We start from the raw sequence: 20,297 nt of genomic DNA on the forward strand, positions 1-20,297 counted from the left end.
CCCCCCCCCCCCCCCCTTCTCCTACCACTGCACAGGCGCATCGCGTGACGACGCTCTAGGCCTAATAAATATCTAGGCGAGAAATTTTTGCGCAACCCCTTTGCGGAAGTCCCGAAGCCTTTGGCCTATAGCTACTTAAGCTCTCCGTTGAAGATTATTTGCACGCGGTCCTCGTCCCACGCTTTATTCATTGGCTCGCTCAACTATGTACATATGATTCCGAGCGGGATAGCGCGATCGTTGAAAATTATATCACTTGTCGCGCGTGAAACTTTAGTAAGTGTGTTAGTTTAGTGAACCACGCGGCTCTATTGTATGTATAGAAGCTCCCGTATTCTACTTATGCTGGGCAGAAAAGAAAATGCACGCGAGAAGTCGGCAAACGAGGCACTCCCTGTCTAGCAGCCCACGCTTCAGCGAGAGAGCTGTCACACGATATTATCCTGGGGCTGTATATCACCGCGTGCAGACGAGAACTGAAGAGAGAGAGAGAGAGAGAGAGAGAGAGAGAGAGAGAGAGAGAGAGAGAGAACAGCCAACTCGCTGCCCTCGGGCTTAGGCGTGGCAACGAACAGCGAAGCCGGTGGAACGTTTTGCATGTTCTGAAGGCTAACTGATGGACTCTTATTACTCTACTCGACTATTTTTATCGCTTGCCATTGGGATATTGATTAAGGTAGACTCCTGACTCGCTGCTTGTGTCTTCATTTTTCTTATTTGCTAGTTCCATTAGTTGGCGGAATCAAACTCACGATCGCGTGTTCGCGACAAAACAAAAACTTTACGATGCGATCATCAACGAGTGCCCATAACCTAGGCCAACGCGTCAAGTATGACTCACGCCAAAGCGAGAAAAAGTTAAAAGAGCTTTCGCGTGTGCTTTTTCAAGTTCATCGTTCTCAGGTACTTAATAAACGAGTCGGCGCGCGCACGCGAGACGTGACAGCAGACGACACTGGGAGTTTACGCAGACACGCAGACACACAGACACACACCTATACCTAACTTTTCTAAGGTTAGAGACCTCACAGCAGACGAGGGTCAAGCTCCGCGACGAGCTTGCGCGCGGCGCGCAAAGCCCGATCGATCGATCAACCGACCGTGGATTGTTTAGATTTACCCTTTTGTTTTCTTTGAGTTTCTACATTGGATTGTCTGCGAATCAAATAATATAAGGGCTGAATGGTCCCGTGGCTGGGATATATTTGAAGATTCGGAGTAGAAAACAGAATATAAATTGCATAAATTATGTAGAAATAAAGTTCAAAAAGTACTTAAATAATCGTGTTGTTTTAATGCGTTTACATTACTTTACTTCAAATATTCATTATGTAAAACTCAAATCACGCGATACGAGTAACAAGGCGACGTGAAAATTTAGTAGTGAAATGAATTTTAATCATCATTCATTAATTATACTCTACCAGAAAACAAGCTTGATAAAGATAAAATTAATTTTGACAATCGGGTAGTTAGCAAATAACTTTGAAAACGAGCTTCAACATTTCTCCGTGTTATTACACGCATGAGCTTTTAACAAAGACAGATAGTTGTTCACCAACTCGAAAAATAAATGCATTCAACGGCTACTTCCGATAAAGCTGTTTTCATGCGAGAGATTAGAAGGATTTATTAATCACGCACGTTGACATATATACAATCTCCAAAAAAATCCTTTCTCCGTTTCTTTCTTTCTGTGTTGGCTGCAATTAGCGCGAGTAGATGAAAAGGGAAAGGCGCAAAAGTAACCGGGGAAGGTTATTAAAGTACCATGTCGCCGCGAGATAAGATAGCAGCTCTCGTACTCGGCCAGTGGTTGAAACTAATTTCCGGTCGTGCAAACACACATTCAATTTTTTTGATTTTATTTTTCTCGAAAATCAACTGTGAACGAAAGGCCGATTATATTCCTCATGTAATTAGTTGCATTTGCATATTGCGGAGCTTTTTGAGGGAGAATGACTTCACGTTGAGCAGTTGCGAAATAATCCCAACTTTCCAGACGAGCGAACCTTCTCAAACATCTTAAGCCCTTAACAGGCACTTGCGAACTGACTTTCGTATGGTAATTTCGGGTTCTCCTACGTTAATCGCTCTCGTTTTTATTTTTCCTTTCTTTGGATTAAAGCAATAAAGATAATTCTCCTTGTTCTTTGTTTTGAAAATCGGAAGAGCAGATAACGACAAAGGTGGCACGCTCCGTGCACGCGACGCGTGCATGTGAAATAAAAGAAAGGGAAACGAGATGCGAAGGGCGGCGTGATTGCAAAGAAAAAAGTAGACAGAGAAAAGTTGAGCTGCAAAGTGATAAGCGGACTTTGTCGAGAGAAAGCTTTTTGATTAACGATTATTTGGCGACGCGCACACGAGCCGTATAAGTCTCTAATTAATCGCGACGACATAAAACTAATCAAAGGTAGCCTCCGGCAAAAAGTGAAAATATACAGCTGAGGAAAAGTGCCAAGTTTTATTGCTAATAGCCTACGCTATACGGTTAATTCGAGAAGACGCGACAAGGTGGCACGGGAGAAGGGTTCCGCAAGTTGGCGAAGTCTCGAGGGCCTTTGAATTTTATTACTCGGCGGGCGATGAATTTGCATGAGGATTCGCGCGAATTAACTTGGGTGTAATGGCCTGCGCCGCCGACGCCGAACTTCAAATCCTTTGTTGTGTCTGAGTTGAAATACTCGCCCGATGAAAGAAAAATCATTTCGAGGACTGTGTGCGATGCAGAATATGGCGCGGCAACTTGTGCTCAACATCTGTACACGTTCAAGCTCTTTCTCTCTCTCCCGCTTGCTTACTTTCTTTTTACGACTCTCGGCGTAAAAGTTCCCAAGACTCCAAGTGCAACATGTTCGAGCCAGCCGCTCGAATTTTTTTTCTCCTCTCCAGCCAGCTGAATTACAACCTACCAAACTCCATCGCAGAATGAAAAAGAGAAACTTTGATAAAATGAAATTTCGTAAATTTGAGGCCGTAATAATTTCGATTCGCAGATGACGAAGCGTCCGTATGCATGTGGAGAATGCAAGTCGATAATATTCAATTTCCCAGAGCAGTGAACGGGAGTGTATAATGGAAACCGATGGCTCGTCAAGCTCGTCGAGAGCGGAAGCTGTCCGTACCTCGAGAGAGCAGCTTGCCGAACGTGACACTATCGGAATCTGTCGGCTAGACGTGCGCCAATGTCATTTCAGCATGTTGGCGTGAAGCGGGAGATGGCGGTCGAGTTTTTTTTTTCGCATTGTTTTTCTCCCCGCGCCGTCGTGGAGCTTCAGCTTGCGCTCCGCGGGAGGGGAAATGAAAATTTCATAGCGTTGCAAACTGAAAACCCAACCAATCGTATCGGAATGTCAACTTTTTTTTGGGAGCGAGGGAGGGGGCTTCGATTCGAACTACTTCAAGCGCAGCAGAATAAGATGAAAAGCACTGACACTTGAATCGAATTGCGAAATTGAACAGTCTGGTCGACGGCGAGCAAGAGCAGCGGATTTTACCTTTGTTCAGCCTCGATTGATTATCACGCAAACATAAATTTCGGCCAAAAGTCAAATTAAGGAAGCTAAAAAAAAGGTTGATAACCGTTTCCTTGGAACGGCACGAACAAAAAAAAATCCTCATTGGTCATGAGAGAGATTGCGTGGCGGTCACGGTCGGAGATCAGCGAAATTGGTTTGCCGAAACCAGAGCGGACATGCACTTCCTGCAGCAGCCGCTTAAAAAGAAAGAAGCACATCGAAGCTTTTGCCCGTGATGTCTGCGCGGCGAACAATGCTCGCGCGTAACCGTGACGGAGGCCGAAATCGCATCGTGTTTCGAAACTGATTTCCGTTCATCTCTCTCTCTCTCTCTCTCGCTCTTTTTCTTTGTCTGATAAAGGCAAATGTGCATTCCGTCTATTTTGACGAAATGATCATTGACCAAGTTATATATAGAATTGAGTTTCATGGCAGCATAACATTTAGCCCGCGCGCGGAGCTTTCTTGATAAAAGAAAAAAGGTGAGCGGCGATAAGCAAGTTGAAAGCTTTATTACACATTATAAGCTATCTTGTCTCTTTTTCAAGGAAAAGAGCGCATCGCGCGCCGAGAGTTTATTGATGAAGCGGCGCTGGTAAAATTCCGCGAATGCACCCCCCGAGCTCGACTGTCAAATGAAGATCGATCGTGCTTTTCTTTCGCGATGAAAACGTGCGCGCGGCATCTTCGCGACTTATCGGCCAGCCGGAGAGAAATATATAGCGCAGTCGGCTTAATGAAAATTTGCAGCGTTGCATGCTGGGCGTTTGAGTTACGATGTCGCTCTGCACTCGGCGCGATGCGATCGAGCCGAACAAGGAACGGCCCGCAAAAAGAAACGATAACCTTCCAGCGAGGCAGTGACGTCTAACAAACGGGCTCGTCTTCATTCAGCCGCGCGAAAATAATGACGCTCGAGATAGCCCGCCGCGCGGAGAGGCCCGATTTAATTGACGATCGCGATCAACGCCGAGTTGCCATTTTTTTCACCCTCCCCTCCCCCCCGCCGACGGAAATAACGTTTTCCAAAATTATCCTCGCGACGCATCTGCGGTATGCACGTGCTCGGGGAAGTGTAATTTTCGAGAGCCCCGCTCTCCCGAAATGTTTCTTTGTGTGCACTAAAACGAACATCCGCCGTAAAAGCCCTCGCGAGACGGATTTCACGGTACGCCGTCCGACGGTTTCCTAATTACCCGCGCGCAAACCGACGACTCCTGCCAAAAGTTGCATAAAAATAACCGACCGCGGGTGCGTCTCCGTGGCCATGGCGTCGACGTACGCCTGGAAGATTCGTCGTTTGTCGCCTCTCTTTATCGGCTTACGCGCTCGCCGAGTTGCCCATTAATTCTCGACTCACCTGCGACGATAAATGGCAAGGAAAGGAGAGAAAAGAAAGAAAGAAAGATTAGCGCGAAGCGCTAGCGGACGCGCCGTCGCAACTGAAATTTCACGCGTTCAGTCTTCATGTGACGCCCGGCGTTCGCACACGAGAGCATTTTAACATTGTAAACACGACTTTCTCGGCGTTTCTATTCCTAATCATCATCGCTGCGCCGCAGTCGCGGTGAATGACCCGCGCTATCTTTGCATGCACTTCGCGTACGCGCTTGTGTTTCCCTCGTTTGCATTCGCGCTATATGCCTAGGCAAGCACATAGCGCTGAAACCTATCGCGCAACTCACTGCTTTTTCTTCGTTCGAATGCTAAATTTATTCCTATGACGTGCGCAGCATATCGTCGTCGATGTGCGAGTTAGCGACGAAAAGAAGAAAACACTTTATATCATTTGTCTCTTTATTTATTCGTTTATTTTACTTTTGAATTGCCTAACGGCTAGAGCTTGTTGAGAGGATCATAGGCGGATTTTGCTCTGATTCGTTCGTTTGTAGAGAAGTTGAACGTATCAGCGTTAGGTTGGTTAGCTAAGCGAGCGTTGTGCGCGCGTGGTTGATTAGGTCCCTGTGCGAAAAAAAGCGTCCACATGCGCTTCGCCGAACAGATGCGAAAACAATTGTTATTAGAAACAATGCTTCAATTGAGACGTCGACGAAAGGAATTTATTGCGGACTGTACAGCACAAAAAGAGTCAACGATTTACTTGTGCGTGTCTCTTCGAATCCAAGTCACTGTCACGCGTAGGTGTTATACAGGCGAGATTTATGATTATTCTTGGCGACGAGATCGACGGGGTCTACTCCCTACTCCCTTCTGGTCACTCGATCACGTTTTTCATTCGACCAGACGACGCGTAATAAAAAGAAGGAGAATCTAGGGCGTTGATGCTCGCGAAAATATATGGGAGGCTCTTCAGACTTCTCTTTTTTTTGTGCGTTAATGGGTCTCTTGAACGGGACGAGAGAGAGCGAGAGAGAGAAAAGTGCGATTACCAGAATGTGCCTCGAAAATACGCCAAAACTGCCGAAGGTTCTCTGCTTGCTCAGGGTCGCCGTTTATGAACAAAGGATTCTTTTTACGCTTGTTTTCTCTCCCGAGCAACGGGAAAGTGTTATGCTAAAATGGTCTTTTTTTATAAAAATAACAAGTAGTAGGTTATACCAACGGTATCATTGATCGTACGTGTAAACTGTTTTCAACCTTTCATTTAGTCTCCAAAGAAACGAGTTTGCGAGTGTACTTAAAAACATTTACCTGAAAATGCCAGAGGGGAAACAAACGAATTTTAACGTTCTCTTGCCATCACACGACACAGACCTTGTCAGAACCTTCCACAGTTGCGAGTACCATGACAAAGCCGCAAATGTATCGATCGTGCTTGCTTTCGTGCAGAAAAAAAAAAGAAAGAGCCAACGATTGCATCGAGAACGGCAAAGGTCGCGTCACAAATTGGTAATAGAAGAACAGTAGAAGGGAGCGAGAGGGAGAAAGCAAATACGAGTATATGCAGTTGCGAGATAGCAGTGTGGCGTACAATGGTCGCGCTCGCGCGATAAGGGAAATGGATTCGCGCGTTTGACAATGAGGCGAGATGTGGGTGATGTACGTTGCACGCAGCGTGTCAGTGAGAGAGCGTGGGCCGCGCGCGAGTAAAAAGAAGATTCATGCCTCGTGGATCGGGCCGTTCCTTCTGTGGCGTTAAAATTCACTGCCAAAAGGACGTTTTCTAAATTTGCTCATTGTCCAGTTCCCAGAAACGCGCATATGGCCTGCGACGATTCTCCCACGCCTCGTAAGATGCCAATTGTTTTCAATCAAGCCATACGGCGACGACGTTTTATTTTTTTTTTTTTTTATTTTCGGCTGCCCTGCATCGCACAAGATTTATGCGTGCAGCTGAAACACGTGTTTTTTTTTTGCTTCTTCGCGCTGTGGCGGCGGTGGTGGATTATGCATGCGAACATTCCCACACATTCGCTCACAATGTGCAGCTTTGTTTTTTTTTGTATTTTTCCTTTTGAATGGCGCCGTGTGTCTGACACACGTCGCTAATTCGTTATAATTATTGGGCTTTGAATTTTTCCAAACTGACGGCCGCGAAACGTGAGATCGATGCGTGACAAACTCGTAGCTTTTCGTGCCAGTATAAGTAAGTCTGCAAAGCGAAAATGCAAATCAATATGAAATAATTAGTGTCGCGCGTAGGGACGCCTACACTCGCTTCCGGAACGGTTTGTTATTCACGCGAGATACATATGAAACCGGTTTTGGCGAGACCCTTTTCTCTCACTCTCTCTCTCTCTCTCTCTCTCTCTCTCTCGCTCTCTCGTCTCGAGTGCGAAAAACCGGTCGAGATTTGCATAAGTACGAGCGCGCAAGAGCGATAAGGGGGAAATCGTCGTCAGTGTAAAAATAGATCGCGCGTGAAATTTTCGGACCCAAGGATTATGGTTATTGATGCTTTCGCACTCACGCACGCGAAAAATATTACAAATGACTTTGTTTTTTCTCTCTTCTTTTGCATTTAAATTATGATAATGTTTGGCCTTCGATAAGAGTTGACCGCTTTCGTCAATTAATGGATAACTTGCGTGTCGTTTCGCGAAACAAGGATAGCGATGGCTCGCTTCATTAATTAATTCTCGTCTTTTCGCGAGCAAACTTTCATTGCTCGTCGAAAAATAAATTTTCCGTTATCTTCGTCGGCATATTCAGTTTTTGCAAAAGCCACCGCTGGGTACGTAAGTGCGAAAGCCTTAATTATCGGTCACACTGAACTCTCGTGCGTATAATGATCGATGGCATTTTCACTTGAAAAACTTTCCTCATAACGGCTACTCTGCTCGCCAATGTGGATCTAAAAACGCTCGGCTGTAACTGTAAAACCAAAGTTTTTCGTTTTTCGCATGCATATTAAGGAAAAATACGACGATGGACGATCGATACGTCTATCTTAGCAGCTCACGATATCCATCATGCGATAAGGTCTGCGTGCATGAAAAATACAAGTTCTATTGTTGCGCAGCAGCTTTCAATGCAAAATAGCCGCGGCTGCACGTGGACATTTTGATAAAAGATAGCTATCTCGCGCGCGGGCTGCACGGAGGCAACGCGAAGACTCGAGAGCGACGGAGCCCCAGATTTTTCGGTGCAACTCCGCGGAATGAGGCGAGCGGTCATCGGGAACGATGATGCAGAATCACTCAAGTAACGGTCACTGTTTTCACGACAAAAGTCAATGTCGCGTTACGTTAGACATGCATCGTAAATTTTCACCGAAAATTCGCTTATCTCGAACCATCGAGAATGATAACAAGCAGAGGATCACTTTGACTCGAACGAAAATATTCGAGCCTGAAGCGAGAATCTGAAATCATTCACGAGCATAGCTGAATATTCCCGAGCCTATCCCAGCAGACAAAAAATAGCGAGAAAAAACAGCGAAGCATTGAATGAAGCGTAGGGCGACTGGGAAACCGGCCTGGCAAGCCTGTAGAGCACAAAGCCTCTGAAAGATATACAGTACACGAATAAACTGGCTGAGCGCTATCGCGTACTTAATATCTTAAAGCACAGAGCTGCTCGATTTAGAAAATCAATCATCTCTCTAGCTGAGCGCGAAAAAGTAGGAGTAAGAAAAGGAGTGACACACACGGGCCTACACATGAGAAAGAAACAATCGCTTTCCATCCGCTTCCCGTCAATTAGCCTGATTCCGGCTTTCTCTCCCTTCGCCAAACTGATTTTTCTTCCCACGAGAGAGACACAATGAGAAAAACTCGTCTGCAGTAGTGGTCACGACGACGACGGCGACGACGACGACGACGACGACGATGACGACTTAGCTTCGCGGTCATTAACGATCTCCTTATTGTTATTATTGGCAAAAGAGTGAACAATGAATGAAAAGACCCCTTCAAGTGTAATTCAATTGCGCTTAATAATACCACATTGTAATCTCCCTGAACTGTGCTCCACGCGAAAAAATCAACGACTACGCGCGTGATTAGCCACTCTCCCTTCCATGTGTATTTTAAGATGACGACGTTGCTGTTTTTGCGAGAATTATCGTTCGAGTAATAAATATAGATAAAGTCGAGAGCGAACAATCAAATTTTTTTATTACGGGCAATATCGTTTATCTATTACGCGCCTTATCAGTCATTCTATTGCATTACGCATTACGTTAAAGGTTGAGTCTGTTACATCGTAAATACAAATGTCATTTTTGTAACAGAAAAAAAAGGAGAGAGAACTCGCGTTTGATCAATTGGAAGAGATGCGCTAGAGACGAGCCGAACGTTTTATTGATGAACAACTGTCGGATCTTGATATCGTCAGGAGAGAATAACAAGAGCGAGCGCACAGTCAATCAATTAATTTTTCACTCGGAATTCAATTTGAAAAACTATGTGTGCGACGCATCGAGTTTCGATGTAGCTCTATGAGTGTATTGGCGTATAGATTGTACTCGAAAAAAAGGCCAATAAGTAAATAATCCCTCGACGATCCATTCGTCCGCGAGAGACGAACCGGACGTATGGGCTAATTCAATCAGCACGCACAGCAAAGTCAATTCGATTTTCTTTCTTATTTTTCGCGTTTGCATGACAAAAGCTTCGAGCTTGCATAAATCCGTAGGCCACTACGGCTGCCTTGGATTCGGTCGTTGCCGCTAGCTCGCTCTCTGACACTTCAAGTCCTTGAGAGATAAATTGCACAGAGCCGAGTGCGAGCGAACGAGCGAGTCGAGTTCCGATATGGAAATTGGAATTAAAATTTCACGTTCATTCATCGTTATTTCAGCGGACGCTCGTTCATCCGACGAGAGACATTGCGGCTTATTGTTATTGAAATGGAGAATATATTGCGCGAGATTTTTCAGCGAGATCGAATCGCGGACGTGCGTGTTTGCAATTTCTTGACGGACAATTTCATGCACGCCTCGTACGATTATCGAATGGCCTGCCGAATTTTTGGAAAACTCAAATACGCGATTCATTCCCTTGCGTCTTCGACACTCGCTCGCGTGTGTACATCATTCAATAAATATCAATCGACGCCCCGATTAAAGACCGTCATACATATGCACGACCGAGCACGACTTTTAGCAGTGATAAAAAATGAGCCGGTAAAACTAGTCAAGTATCGTTTCAATTAAAGCCATAGTTCAAATTGACAAGCGTCCATTAGGCAAGTATAGGTTTACTGCAGCGGCCTTTATAGGATAAATCGACGACGTCGCGAAAGTCGACCGCTGCAGTGGCGCGGCGATAATAACGACGATAACGATAATGACGGCAAGCTGCAACCAGTTTTCAAGTCCTCCAACCGGAAACGCTATATCCCCGTGCTTACCGACTATATACTACATCTACTTGTCCGCGAACGCGACACTGACAATGAGCTTGAAAAATCTCAAATATCCGACACGATCGGCGTCTCGATTGGTCATTGTAGACGTCGCGAGGAATGAGATGTGCATTAGTTCAACCCGACTTTTGTCGAGCAATGCTCGACGAAAAAGGTCGAAGCAATGTCTAGCAGAGTTGCATGCATACGCGCGAAGCAAATAAGCCTCACACAAAGGACCAACGCAACCGTCTCTCCCTTCGGCGTTGTGCGCACGCCGAAGGGTCGTCGCACGTGGTTTTCGCGCACCCCAAAAACCCCTCTCCTTTCGTTTCTCTCATCCGCCTTTGTCTAGTATCTCCTTCGGTGCCGCGCACGTGAGTTCTATCTTTTGCTCTCCGATGCGCGACACACAGCAGCAGGCACCGTGGTCTGAAAGTACCAGTACGCCTCGCCATTGTCGCGTGACGTTTCATGAATTTAGATGCAGTTGTGTCGCTCGCCCGCCAGGCAATGTCCGATTCGGATCGCGTATTAATCACAATCTGCAAAAGCATTGATTATATCGAATCGAGCGTAGTTTCTCCACTATAGACTTTTCTTCTTTTGCAGCAATAAAAGCCACGAGGCGGAAATAATTTCTCATGGATATATATATATATAACCAGACATTTAAAATCGCACATGGGTTACCCAACTTGAGCGCACGACTCGAGTGCTCTTCTCGTATAATCAGCAAAACGGTATAAATCGCAGAGCAAGATCGTGCTATGAGGATCGTGTCCAATCTTCATATAATGGGATTAGAATTAACGCCCTCGCGCGTGCGCATCCAATGATACTTCTAGCTTGGCGTATATAATCCTTCCCCCTTAACGAATCCCAATGTTCTCTTATTCTCTCTCTCTGCAATTCTAGTAGATATCAAGTCCTGGAAAGTGTTTGCGAGAATGTACGCGACGAGTTTGAAACGACGACGGCGACCGGTTAACACACGTACGCCTATATAAGAAAACTCGTTCGGAAAACTCATTAAAGGCACAGCGTAAAGCACATCAGCTTGACGCGCCTCCGAGCAGAGAGAATTTATGCAAAATCTCCATGTTTGCTGTGCATCTATTCTATATAGCGACACTTGCGCAAAACTTTTATTCTTACCGGTTAGATATGCAAGCGAAGCGCGCTGAGTGGAATACCTTGTTGTATACCATGGGATATGACTTTTTCTTGTAAGGCGCAGTCATGCGTCCAAAAAAAATCAGGCGAGAGAAAGGTAAAGAGCTGTCACCCTTTAGAGAGTGAAAAAGGTTCGGGCCGCGTATACCCTTCGAATGGATGCGAATCTGGGACCATTCGTGACCGATGAACCGTGGCGCGGAATTTGTGTAGGCTTTCATCTCTCGAGGGCGCGGCATCTGCGCCTCGTTCTCAAATATTCATGCACCTCTCGCGTCCGGACGAAATCATTTATTTACTTTGTTTTTTCTCGAATATTAAACGATATATGTACATCGGAGCATCCAATTCAATAACACATACGCGCTTTACGCTCTGTCATAATCACGCGTTTGCATAGCCCGATAAATGGAAACAACAAGAGAGAAAGAGAGAGAGAGAGAGAGAGATAATATACAAATGCATTAATAAGCCGAGAGCGTTAAATGAGCAATTGAGGAAAAGCTATCGCAACTAGTAAAAAAAGACAACCAGTTTTCGCCTGAAGGCACGAGAAAGAGAGAAAAAAGCTTTCGCAATGTTGCATTGCCTCCGGCTAGCAGCAAATGCCGATGACCTGTTGTGGAAAGAAGTGTCGATTGATGATTGCGTGCATGCGTGCAGAGAGAGAGAGAGAGAGATCACGATATATATGCACTTTCTAAAATGGGGGGAGACATCGTCGCGAAAGTCGAGCAATGAAAAGTCGGCCAGACTTTGAGGTCAGACAGACGCATACAGAGATCGAGCCTGAGAAGAACACGAGGAAAAACAAAAAGATGAGCCAAGACGTGAGATGCATTTCATATGCACATACTCGACGACTGATTTCACGCTCAATCATCACCAGTGTTCACTAATGTGTTCTATTAAAAGTTTTTTTTTTCAGTATATTCGAGCGCGCGATAAAAAGAATACTCAAAGAAACAGCTAGTTTGCTTTCAGCTCATTTCCATAGCCGGAAAATCAAAATTCCCTTTCCTCGCGCGTCCCTTTGAACCTGCTCGGCTTTCATTCCGTATGCGTCGTACAATCAAGCAACGACAGCTCTTTCCGCAGCTGCTGCTGTTGTAGATGATGTCGAAAAAGGGAATCGAAGTGTCGACTGCACGATAGACGAAAAAAAAATAGAGACGTCGTTTAATCTGGATATGTCATAATTGAGACGGGAGGGAGGGAGAAAGAGAGAGAGAGAGAGAGAGAGAGAGAGAGCAAGCCGCTTCCGATTACTATCGATCGCCCCTCCTTTTATATGCCTTTGCCGATTGCCTAACCAGGCGCGCGGTTACGGACTTTGCGGATAGCTTAGGCCTTTTAATTGGCTTGCCAATTCAGTACAGTACGTTCGATTGCGGGGATTGACGACTGACCGAACAATCTCTTTGCCGGGTTCGTTCTCTTTTTTCTTTCCTTTGATGTCCTCGTATCTGGGACTTTTCTTTGCTTTATCGAAACGAACACTATATTGAATTCCTAACTTTATTGAACATGTTGCGACAGTTTTAGCGTAAGAATTTTACACGACCCAAGCAGACGCAATTCAGTATATTGGTCATCCACGCGCCAATCGTAAAAGTGTCCATAAAGCTATTCGTAGATTTCGCAAAAAAAAACGCTCCGAACGCGTGTTGTCTGCGCGCGAGTAAGTATTACGTGCACGATGACTAATAACGCCGCGAAAAAAAGAAAAACAGAAAGACGGCTACGCAATAAAGCAGCCATTGACTGCTGCGCGGAGGCTTTAAAAAAGCAACAAATCTTCGTGTTCCGCATCATCAAAGTGCAGTCTTCCACGCGGAAAAGCGCACGAGGAAGCACGCAAATAAATCAAAGCCTCGAACGACAAAAATAAAAGAAGAACGAGTCAAAGCTCTCGAGCACAATGGAGAGGGCAACCATGTAATCTCGATCGGCCGATAAGGCAGACTGACATCCGACTATTCGCTGTTGTTTTGGCGCTCGCGCGCGCGCGGGGGAGTGTCCAACTGCCAGCTTGTGCAACACGGCAAATCGGTAGCGCATAAATATATATACGTATATAAATATATATATATATATATATATATATATATATATATATATATATACACGTACGTATGTATGTGTATATGTACCGGCCGGCGTAACAAACAACTTACATAACATTCAGCCGCTCGCGTATATATTTATCCACGCAGTCGGCATCGCAACTCAAACCGTGCCAAACTCAATTCGCTTCTGAAAGAAATCGAACGCAAGAAGAATAAACGACGGCGGCGCAAGAGTGAGAGACGCTTTGGTGAAGATAACAGCGACGCCATGGTTGAGCGTGGGATATTGCCGCAGTGCGCGAGAATAGAGTTTTAGTAATAGCTCTGGCGCTGCACACTGCGAGAACTGACCTAGCCTAACTAAACGTTATATAGTCGGTGTCTGCACAGACGAGAGCGACCCTGACGCGCACTCACACATATGTATCCTCGGTCGTTGACTGATTGTTATGCAGCGCCGCCGCTATAGGCTCTTTTTTTCTTTTTTTTTTTTTTATTTTAACCGCGTCAGCGTTGTTTTATCGCGTTGCACGGCTCTAGCTTCGCAAACAACTTCTTTTCTGCGCATCTGGCAGTTACGAACAGCGAAACGCAGAGTTTTCGAGGATGAATTATTCTTCTTCGCTCGTCAATTCTCTCGATGCGATTTTCGCAAAAGCCGCACATTCGCTATCATACATATTTAGTTGTCTTTCGAAGATCCCCACGGACAAAGCTTTGTGTAACATTCTAAAAGCCGGTAAACAAATGTGAGAGTGTCGAGCGAAGAGGAACTTAAAACAGCATCCACTTAAAACTTCAGTCACTTTAACAAACTCCTCCTTCGCGAGAAGGGAAAAGGCTTTAAAAGCCCGCGCGCCAGCGCCTCGCAGTCATTCGGACAAGCTTACGCGCGAAGGAGTCTTGGCGATTAAAATAAATTTCTCAAGCATAGGCTCTAAGTTTTAATGAATCTAACGGTACTTGACTGCCTCGCGCGCGTGCTCTCTCTCTCTCTCTCTCTCTCTCTCTCGCTCAAAATTTACGACTTGCTGCATATGTAGACTAACAAGTTTCGGCGAACAAAGACGAGAAAATAAGTCGTTTAATAATTCGCAAAAGTTTTCTCTCGAGTTGGCGAGTATTATGGTTTGAAGAGGCCGGTTAACCATAATTGAATAGCCTTGAACCCTAAGAGCAGCAGCGGCAGCAGCAGCAACAGAGCACGTCCCGTCTATATTGCCCGATTGTCCCTGTCGCAGCAATATGCTCTATCCGTCTCTCTCGACGAGTGCGACGACTCATAGCAATGTCGTCGACTGCGGATGCAGTCTACATTCATCTTGATTGTTTCACAAAGCCACTTATTTTCACAGTAAAAACTTCTCTACCGAGGTTTATTATATCTAGCCGCCGTCGTTCGCCAATATCTCATTAGAGCGCGGCGTGTCTTACTAAAGCGAACTCATACTACTTAAAAAAAATGAATCTCCAATCGAGGCTTAACGATTTATTTTCTACTTTTTGGTTCATTTCATTTCAGTTGGAGACCAGTGATTGCTCCGATTCTCTCCTTTAATCAAATAAACAATGATAAATTATTTGAGGTGAGTAACTTTGTTTCTTCAAATTACGGTAAGACTTTTCCTCGAACTCTGTCGACCTACTATTGCATTACACTATCGTTTTGCCTTGATCTCCAATTTACCCAGTTAGCAATGTAAATGTACTTTACGTTCCTTTTTCGTGAACAACATTTAAAGAGCGCGCACGTTTCAGCATCTCTCTCGCAACATCAAAGCTCAGCAGCAGCAGCAGCAGCGTGCGGCGTTCGTTAGCATCTCTTATATACACACGAAGCTTAACATCGTCCTTAATTGGATTTGTAAGTCTCTCTATCGTTCACGTCTTGACGAGATATCTTCAAAGGAGAAAGGTCTGGCCGTGATTTTACGTACGTCATCGTACGACAGAAATCTTCCTAGTAATATTTAAGAAAAAAAGTCTAGGTAATCCATACATTCGAGCGGCGATGATACAAGAAAAACAAAGCGGCCAAGTTTTTTCCCCCTCGGACTATAAAAGCAGTTGAATTTTCGGCTTGGCCCCCCTCACGGTGTCGTTCAATTACGCCCAGGCTATTTTAAATTTCTTTGTTCGCCGGCAGAGTAGCTTAATTAGACCGAATGTGCGTCCGCTAAGTGGTTTTTTTCCCTCTTCCAGTACCCTCTGCCGTCGCCCGCCAAGAACAAATAGTCCGAACGAATGAATGATTGCTCGCGATTCATCAAAACGAGCAATGCGTCGAAAAAAAAAAAGAAAAATAAAGAAGGCGCTCATGGTTGTTAACATTGACGAGGTTGGAGAAATTGGCGTGTACAAGGCGGCAGCTCATACTTCAGATTAATGCCTCGACCGTGTTCGAGACTCCTCTCGCAATATTCCATCACAGCAGACAGTTTCGAGGCGGCGGTGACGGTACAATACGATCGAGATACATTGTGCGTGCCCTAATCACGCCATTGTCTGCTGCGGTACGGCGCGCGACAAGGCAAACCGAGACCGATTGTTCCTTCAAGCCTCGTGAGTGTTTGACTTGCACTTCGCTGTATTCGTATATTTCACCTGTAAGGCAGAGAACGCGAGAGAGAGATAGAATCGCTGTAGATAAATTCCAAATAAGATAAAAAACTAAAGTGCAAAATATTTCGCTAAAAATCAGTAAGTATACCTTCTCTCTGATGTCAGTGCTAACACGCAGCAATTTATGAATCGCCAATAATCGGGAGGTCTGCTAAGTGCGCCTGACGTTAACGTTGGTAACTGCTACAAATACACACTGCTATTCGTTAGGCGTGGTGATACCACTGCCAATTAAACGACAGAAAGAGAGAGAGAGAGAGAGAGAGAACAAATTACTCTCTGTCTTTCTGCGTGGCGCTGAATATACGTGTACTCATAGGGAGAGGAAAGTCAAGGCCGCACGCCGCTGGAGAGTTGCAACGCGTCGACCACGTCTACGAGTTCGTAGCTGCGCCCCCGACGCTGAAGCTTGCATATACACACACCCACATACACACACACGTAGAGAGAGAAAGAGAGAGAGAGACAGAGAGAGAGAGAGAGAGAGAGAGAGAGAGAGAGAGAGAGAGAGAACACAGAGGTACAGCGGTCGATAAAATCGTCTGCGCGCGTGCGCCCGAGGCCCTCGTCAGCTGCGTCATTGATCCCCCATGCCAGACTTAAAGAGGATGCTGCAGAACGACTCGCAGTGCCGGGCAGACAGGCTTTTTTCCATCCGATACTATCACTCCGGCTGGCTTTTTGTTTACAGCTTTCGTGATTTTTTTTTCTCGAGGGAGAGACGAGAGAACGTATGATTCGGTAGACATTTTCATCGCTGGTTCGCTGTTGCGCGCTTTGTCGTCAATGCGGTTGAATTGGAGGAGCTTGCGATTTTAAAAAGAGAGTTCAGTTTAAAAAAACACAGGAGCTTTTAAAGCAGCACTCCCTGTGCAAACGGTAAAGCTGGAAGCTAGAATCGCATGAGACCAGTAAAGTTTGGTCATAAAAATTCACATGCACAAACTTTCTATCAGACAGATTGTCCAGTAAACTTTTTTCATCTTCTCCGTAGTTTGATAATCGTTTTTGCCAACGCGGTAGTGCAATTCATAGTTTCAACTCCTCCTCCAGTTGATCGAAATTCCATTATAAATTATATGAACAACATTTTTTATGTTCGTTATGACGCAGACGTTGAACTTCCAACGACAAAGGATGTAACCTTAAGCCCCGATTGCGCTTAATTCGGCTTCTCTCTCTCTCTCTCTCTCTCTCTCTCTCTCTCTCTCTCTCTCTCTCTCTCTCTCTCTCTCTCTCTCTCTTCTATCTCTCTGTCTCTGTCTCTGTCTCTGTTTGCATCCGCTTTTTTTTTGCCAAAAGGACTACTCTATCATGCCCGGTTACATGTTTTTATCGACCGCACATTGAGGCAGGTTCACAAAGGGGGTTGCGATCCAACTCAAGGATACTTTTTTTGCTCGACAAGCTGACATAAGAAACATCTTTTCCCTAACCGTGCTAGGTTACAAATAGTGATATTATTAAAATTATTCATATAAAGCCTTCCGAGTTGGAAAAAATACTTTAGCGTTGTAGTTTTCAGTATTCCTGGGAGCGGATCGTTAAACCGAGCCGGAGCGTCAACTTGAGGCTTTCATCTAGCTCCGGAATTCAATAACGTAACTAAAGTTGGTTCGAAAGTGTACCGTGCAAGAAACGAAAGAAGCCAACAAACTGCATTATACTCCGAGTAAATTACAGAACAATCAAAATACCGCGAGAGCGTGCGCGTACGCTCGTCGGGCAATTTTCAAAAGAATCGCGACGGACAATTTGTCGGATGCGCTTTCACCCGGCTCGCCGATACATCAATGCCAGCTTCTCATTGGAAATCAATTCCTCCCTCCTCTTCGAATCTCCTTAATGACTCGACAAACGAAACGTGGCGCCGAGGCGAGGCTATTCTTCATGCTTGGTCTTTTAATTAACAACGCGCAAAAGATAATCGCAAAAGACGACGCGAAAAGCCTCTCTTTCTCTGTCCTGAGGCGCAGTCGTAACTCAAACTGTTCTCCGGCGCACTGGGAGATCTTTGTCTCTCCTGACGCGTCGTCGTCGTAAGGGGCAAACACATGTGCCATCTGTTTTACGTCGTGCTATGTGTATCGGCTTAAAATAGCAACGCGCAAATATATTTCGAGAATTCACAATTCAACTAAAGTAGCCATCTAGAAAATATTACACGCATTTCCCAAGCGAAGTCGTTTCAAGTAGGATGATTTGTCTGGTAGATGTATATCTCTCTCTTCCTCTCTCTTTTTCTTTTTAATCCGCAGCTGCCAGGCAAGCTTTCGACAATTCCATAGCGATCAAGCGCTTGCGGCAATACAGTAAACACGACTAGATTAGCAATGTGAAAGAAAAAATCAGATCAAGCTTTCTACTTCACCGTACGAATGGGTTCCAGGGAAAAAGAGTTTTTTAAATCATCTGAAATCTTTATTATTCATTTCGTGGATATTTCGGTGACGTTGTTAAATCCCGTTAGAGATGCATGAAGCTTACGGATTCTTTTGATGGTTCTTGTTGGAAAGGACGCGCAAAAAATATTGTTTTTAATAAGAATGTAACTTTTGGTCGGTACAAACGTCACCGAAACCTCGGCGAAATTAATAATAACGATTCGCTCAGAGGGATCCAAAAGGGAAAGACTTAATCGATCACCTAAAAACCGCCTTTTCCTAAACATTGTAGCGAGCCTCTTACATTACAGCAAGAAATATTAGAAATTCAATTCAATTGGGCGAGGTCACGTTTTGCACGCAGGTACGTTGTCGCGTGTTGCTCGCGGTACTCTCATGGGATCTTTGATCGACCAGACTAATATCAAGTTAATAAATTTACCTTGATGTGATAGGAGTTGAGCTTCGTCCTTGGTAGGCTGTTGAACGCGCTGAAGTCAAGACGCCGCGAGAATATGCCGTTTGCACCGCAGCTTTGCCTACAACGATAAACAATATATTGTTATCAATGTAATATTGTTATGTAACGAAAAATTAATGTAATTTCATTGGCTACGCCGTCTGATGAATCATAAGCATTATTGATTTCATTTTTTTCAAAGTTTAAACTAGTTTTACGATCTTGCATAAATTATCATATATATACATTTTCCGTTGAGAAAATTGACACAATATCGCGCCACTTTCAATATTTGTCTTCTTGATACACATCCACTAATCTTATATTGTTAGGTTTTATTTGCTCAATCTTCATATGTAAATTTTAATAATTTCCAAGTTTCTTTTCTAAAAATATGAGAACCAATTTGCATACACCAGTTAATCAGTGTCGGTGTGTGCATGTTTCAAAAAATTGTGTTTAGTTTATTTTGTTATACCCTCGATATACGAAATATTCCATAACACTCTAAACTCTTCAAAATTTCACGATTTCGGGTCTAGTAAAACGTCAATTTCCCGCAACCATCCATAAAAAAGTAGCCAGCCAGCAGAAATAAAATATATGAAGAGACCGCATGGTAGTGACGGAGTGCATTATGCCGAATTACTGTATATTCGAGGGTCACGCCAAAAAGGGACGGCGAATTGAAACTCTGCACGAATGTCTGTCAGTCAAACAACTAAACAAAGTAAAAAACAATGTTCTATTCACCGCGTACGAACGTAAATAAACCACGCACCTGCTCGCCACTGCCAAGACCACGCACTAGCGCTCACCGTGCCTGCACCCCGATACGCGCCTGCGTGCGTGCGTGCGCGCGAGACGAATAAACCAGACACTTAAATGTACAATTTAGTGATAACAAGATCGGAGGTGTCGGTAAAGGTGACTTCGGCCCTCATTATAATTTTTCGTGGCATCATTTCCTTTCGAATACAGTCTCTCTCTCTCTCTCTCTCTCTCTCTCTCTCTCTCTCTCCTCTCTCTCTCTCTCTCTCTCTCTCTCTCTCTCTCTCTCTCTCTCTCTCTTTCTCTGTACTGTCGCCCAAAGGTCATATTCAGATGTGGGCTTGTTTATTTTTAACACTTTATCGAGAACTACTACTCCTCTCACGCAATGACTAACCCCGTGTGTGACAAAATTGATTGACTCAATTACGAGGTAGAAAAAAATGTGGGCGGCGGAGACAATGTGCTACTTACAAAGGAAGTGAAAAAGAGAGATACGAAGAAACCGACAAATGCAGCGAGGCAACCTTGACCTTGACGAGCC

The 20,297-nt window shown here is 44.7% G+C and overlaps 1 protein-coding gene across 1 annotated transcript in view; it reads right to left on the reverse strand.

Annotated features, from left to right (window-relative positions):
- The window catches only part of LOC131664220 (headcase protein), a 46,827-nt gene that overhangs the window by 19,131 nt on the left and 7,399 nt on the right, over window positions 1-20,297 (reverse strand). The window contains exon 2 of the mRNA XM_058935141.1: window positions 18,965-19,061. Coding sequence (XP_058791124.1) covers window positions 18,965-19,061 — 97 coding nt within the window. The remainder of the gene's footprint in view (window positions 1-18,964; window positions 19,062-20,297) is intronic.

Source organism: Phymastichus coffea, unplaced genomic scaffold, assembly GCF_024137745.1.
Source record: "Phymastichus coffea isolate CEN01 unplaced genomic scaffold, Cenicafe_Pcof_1.1 PCOF00043, whole genome shotgun sequence".
In the NCBI taxonomy this organism is placed as follows: Eukaryota; Metazoa; Arthropoda; class Insecta; order Hymenoptera; family Eulophidae; genus Phymastichus; species Phymastichus coffea.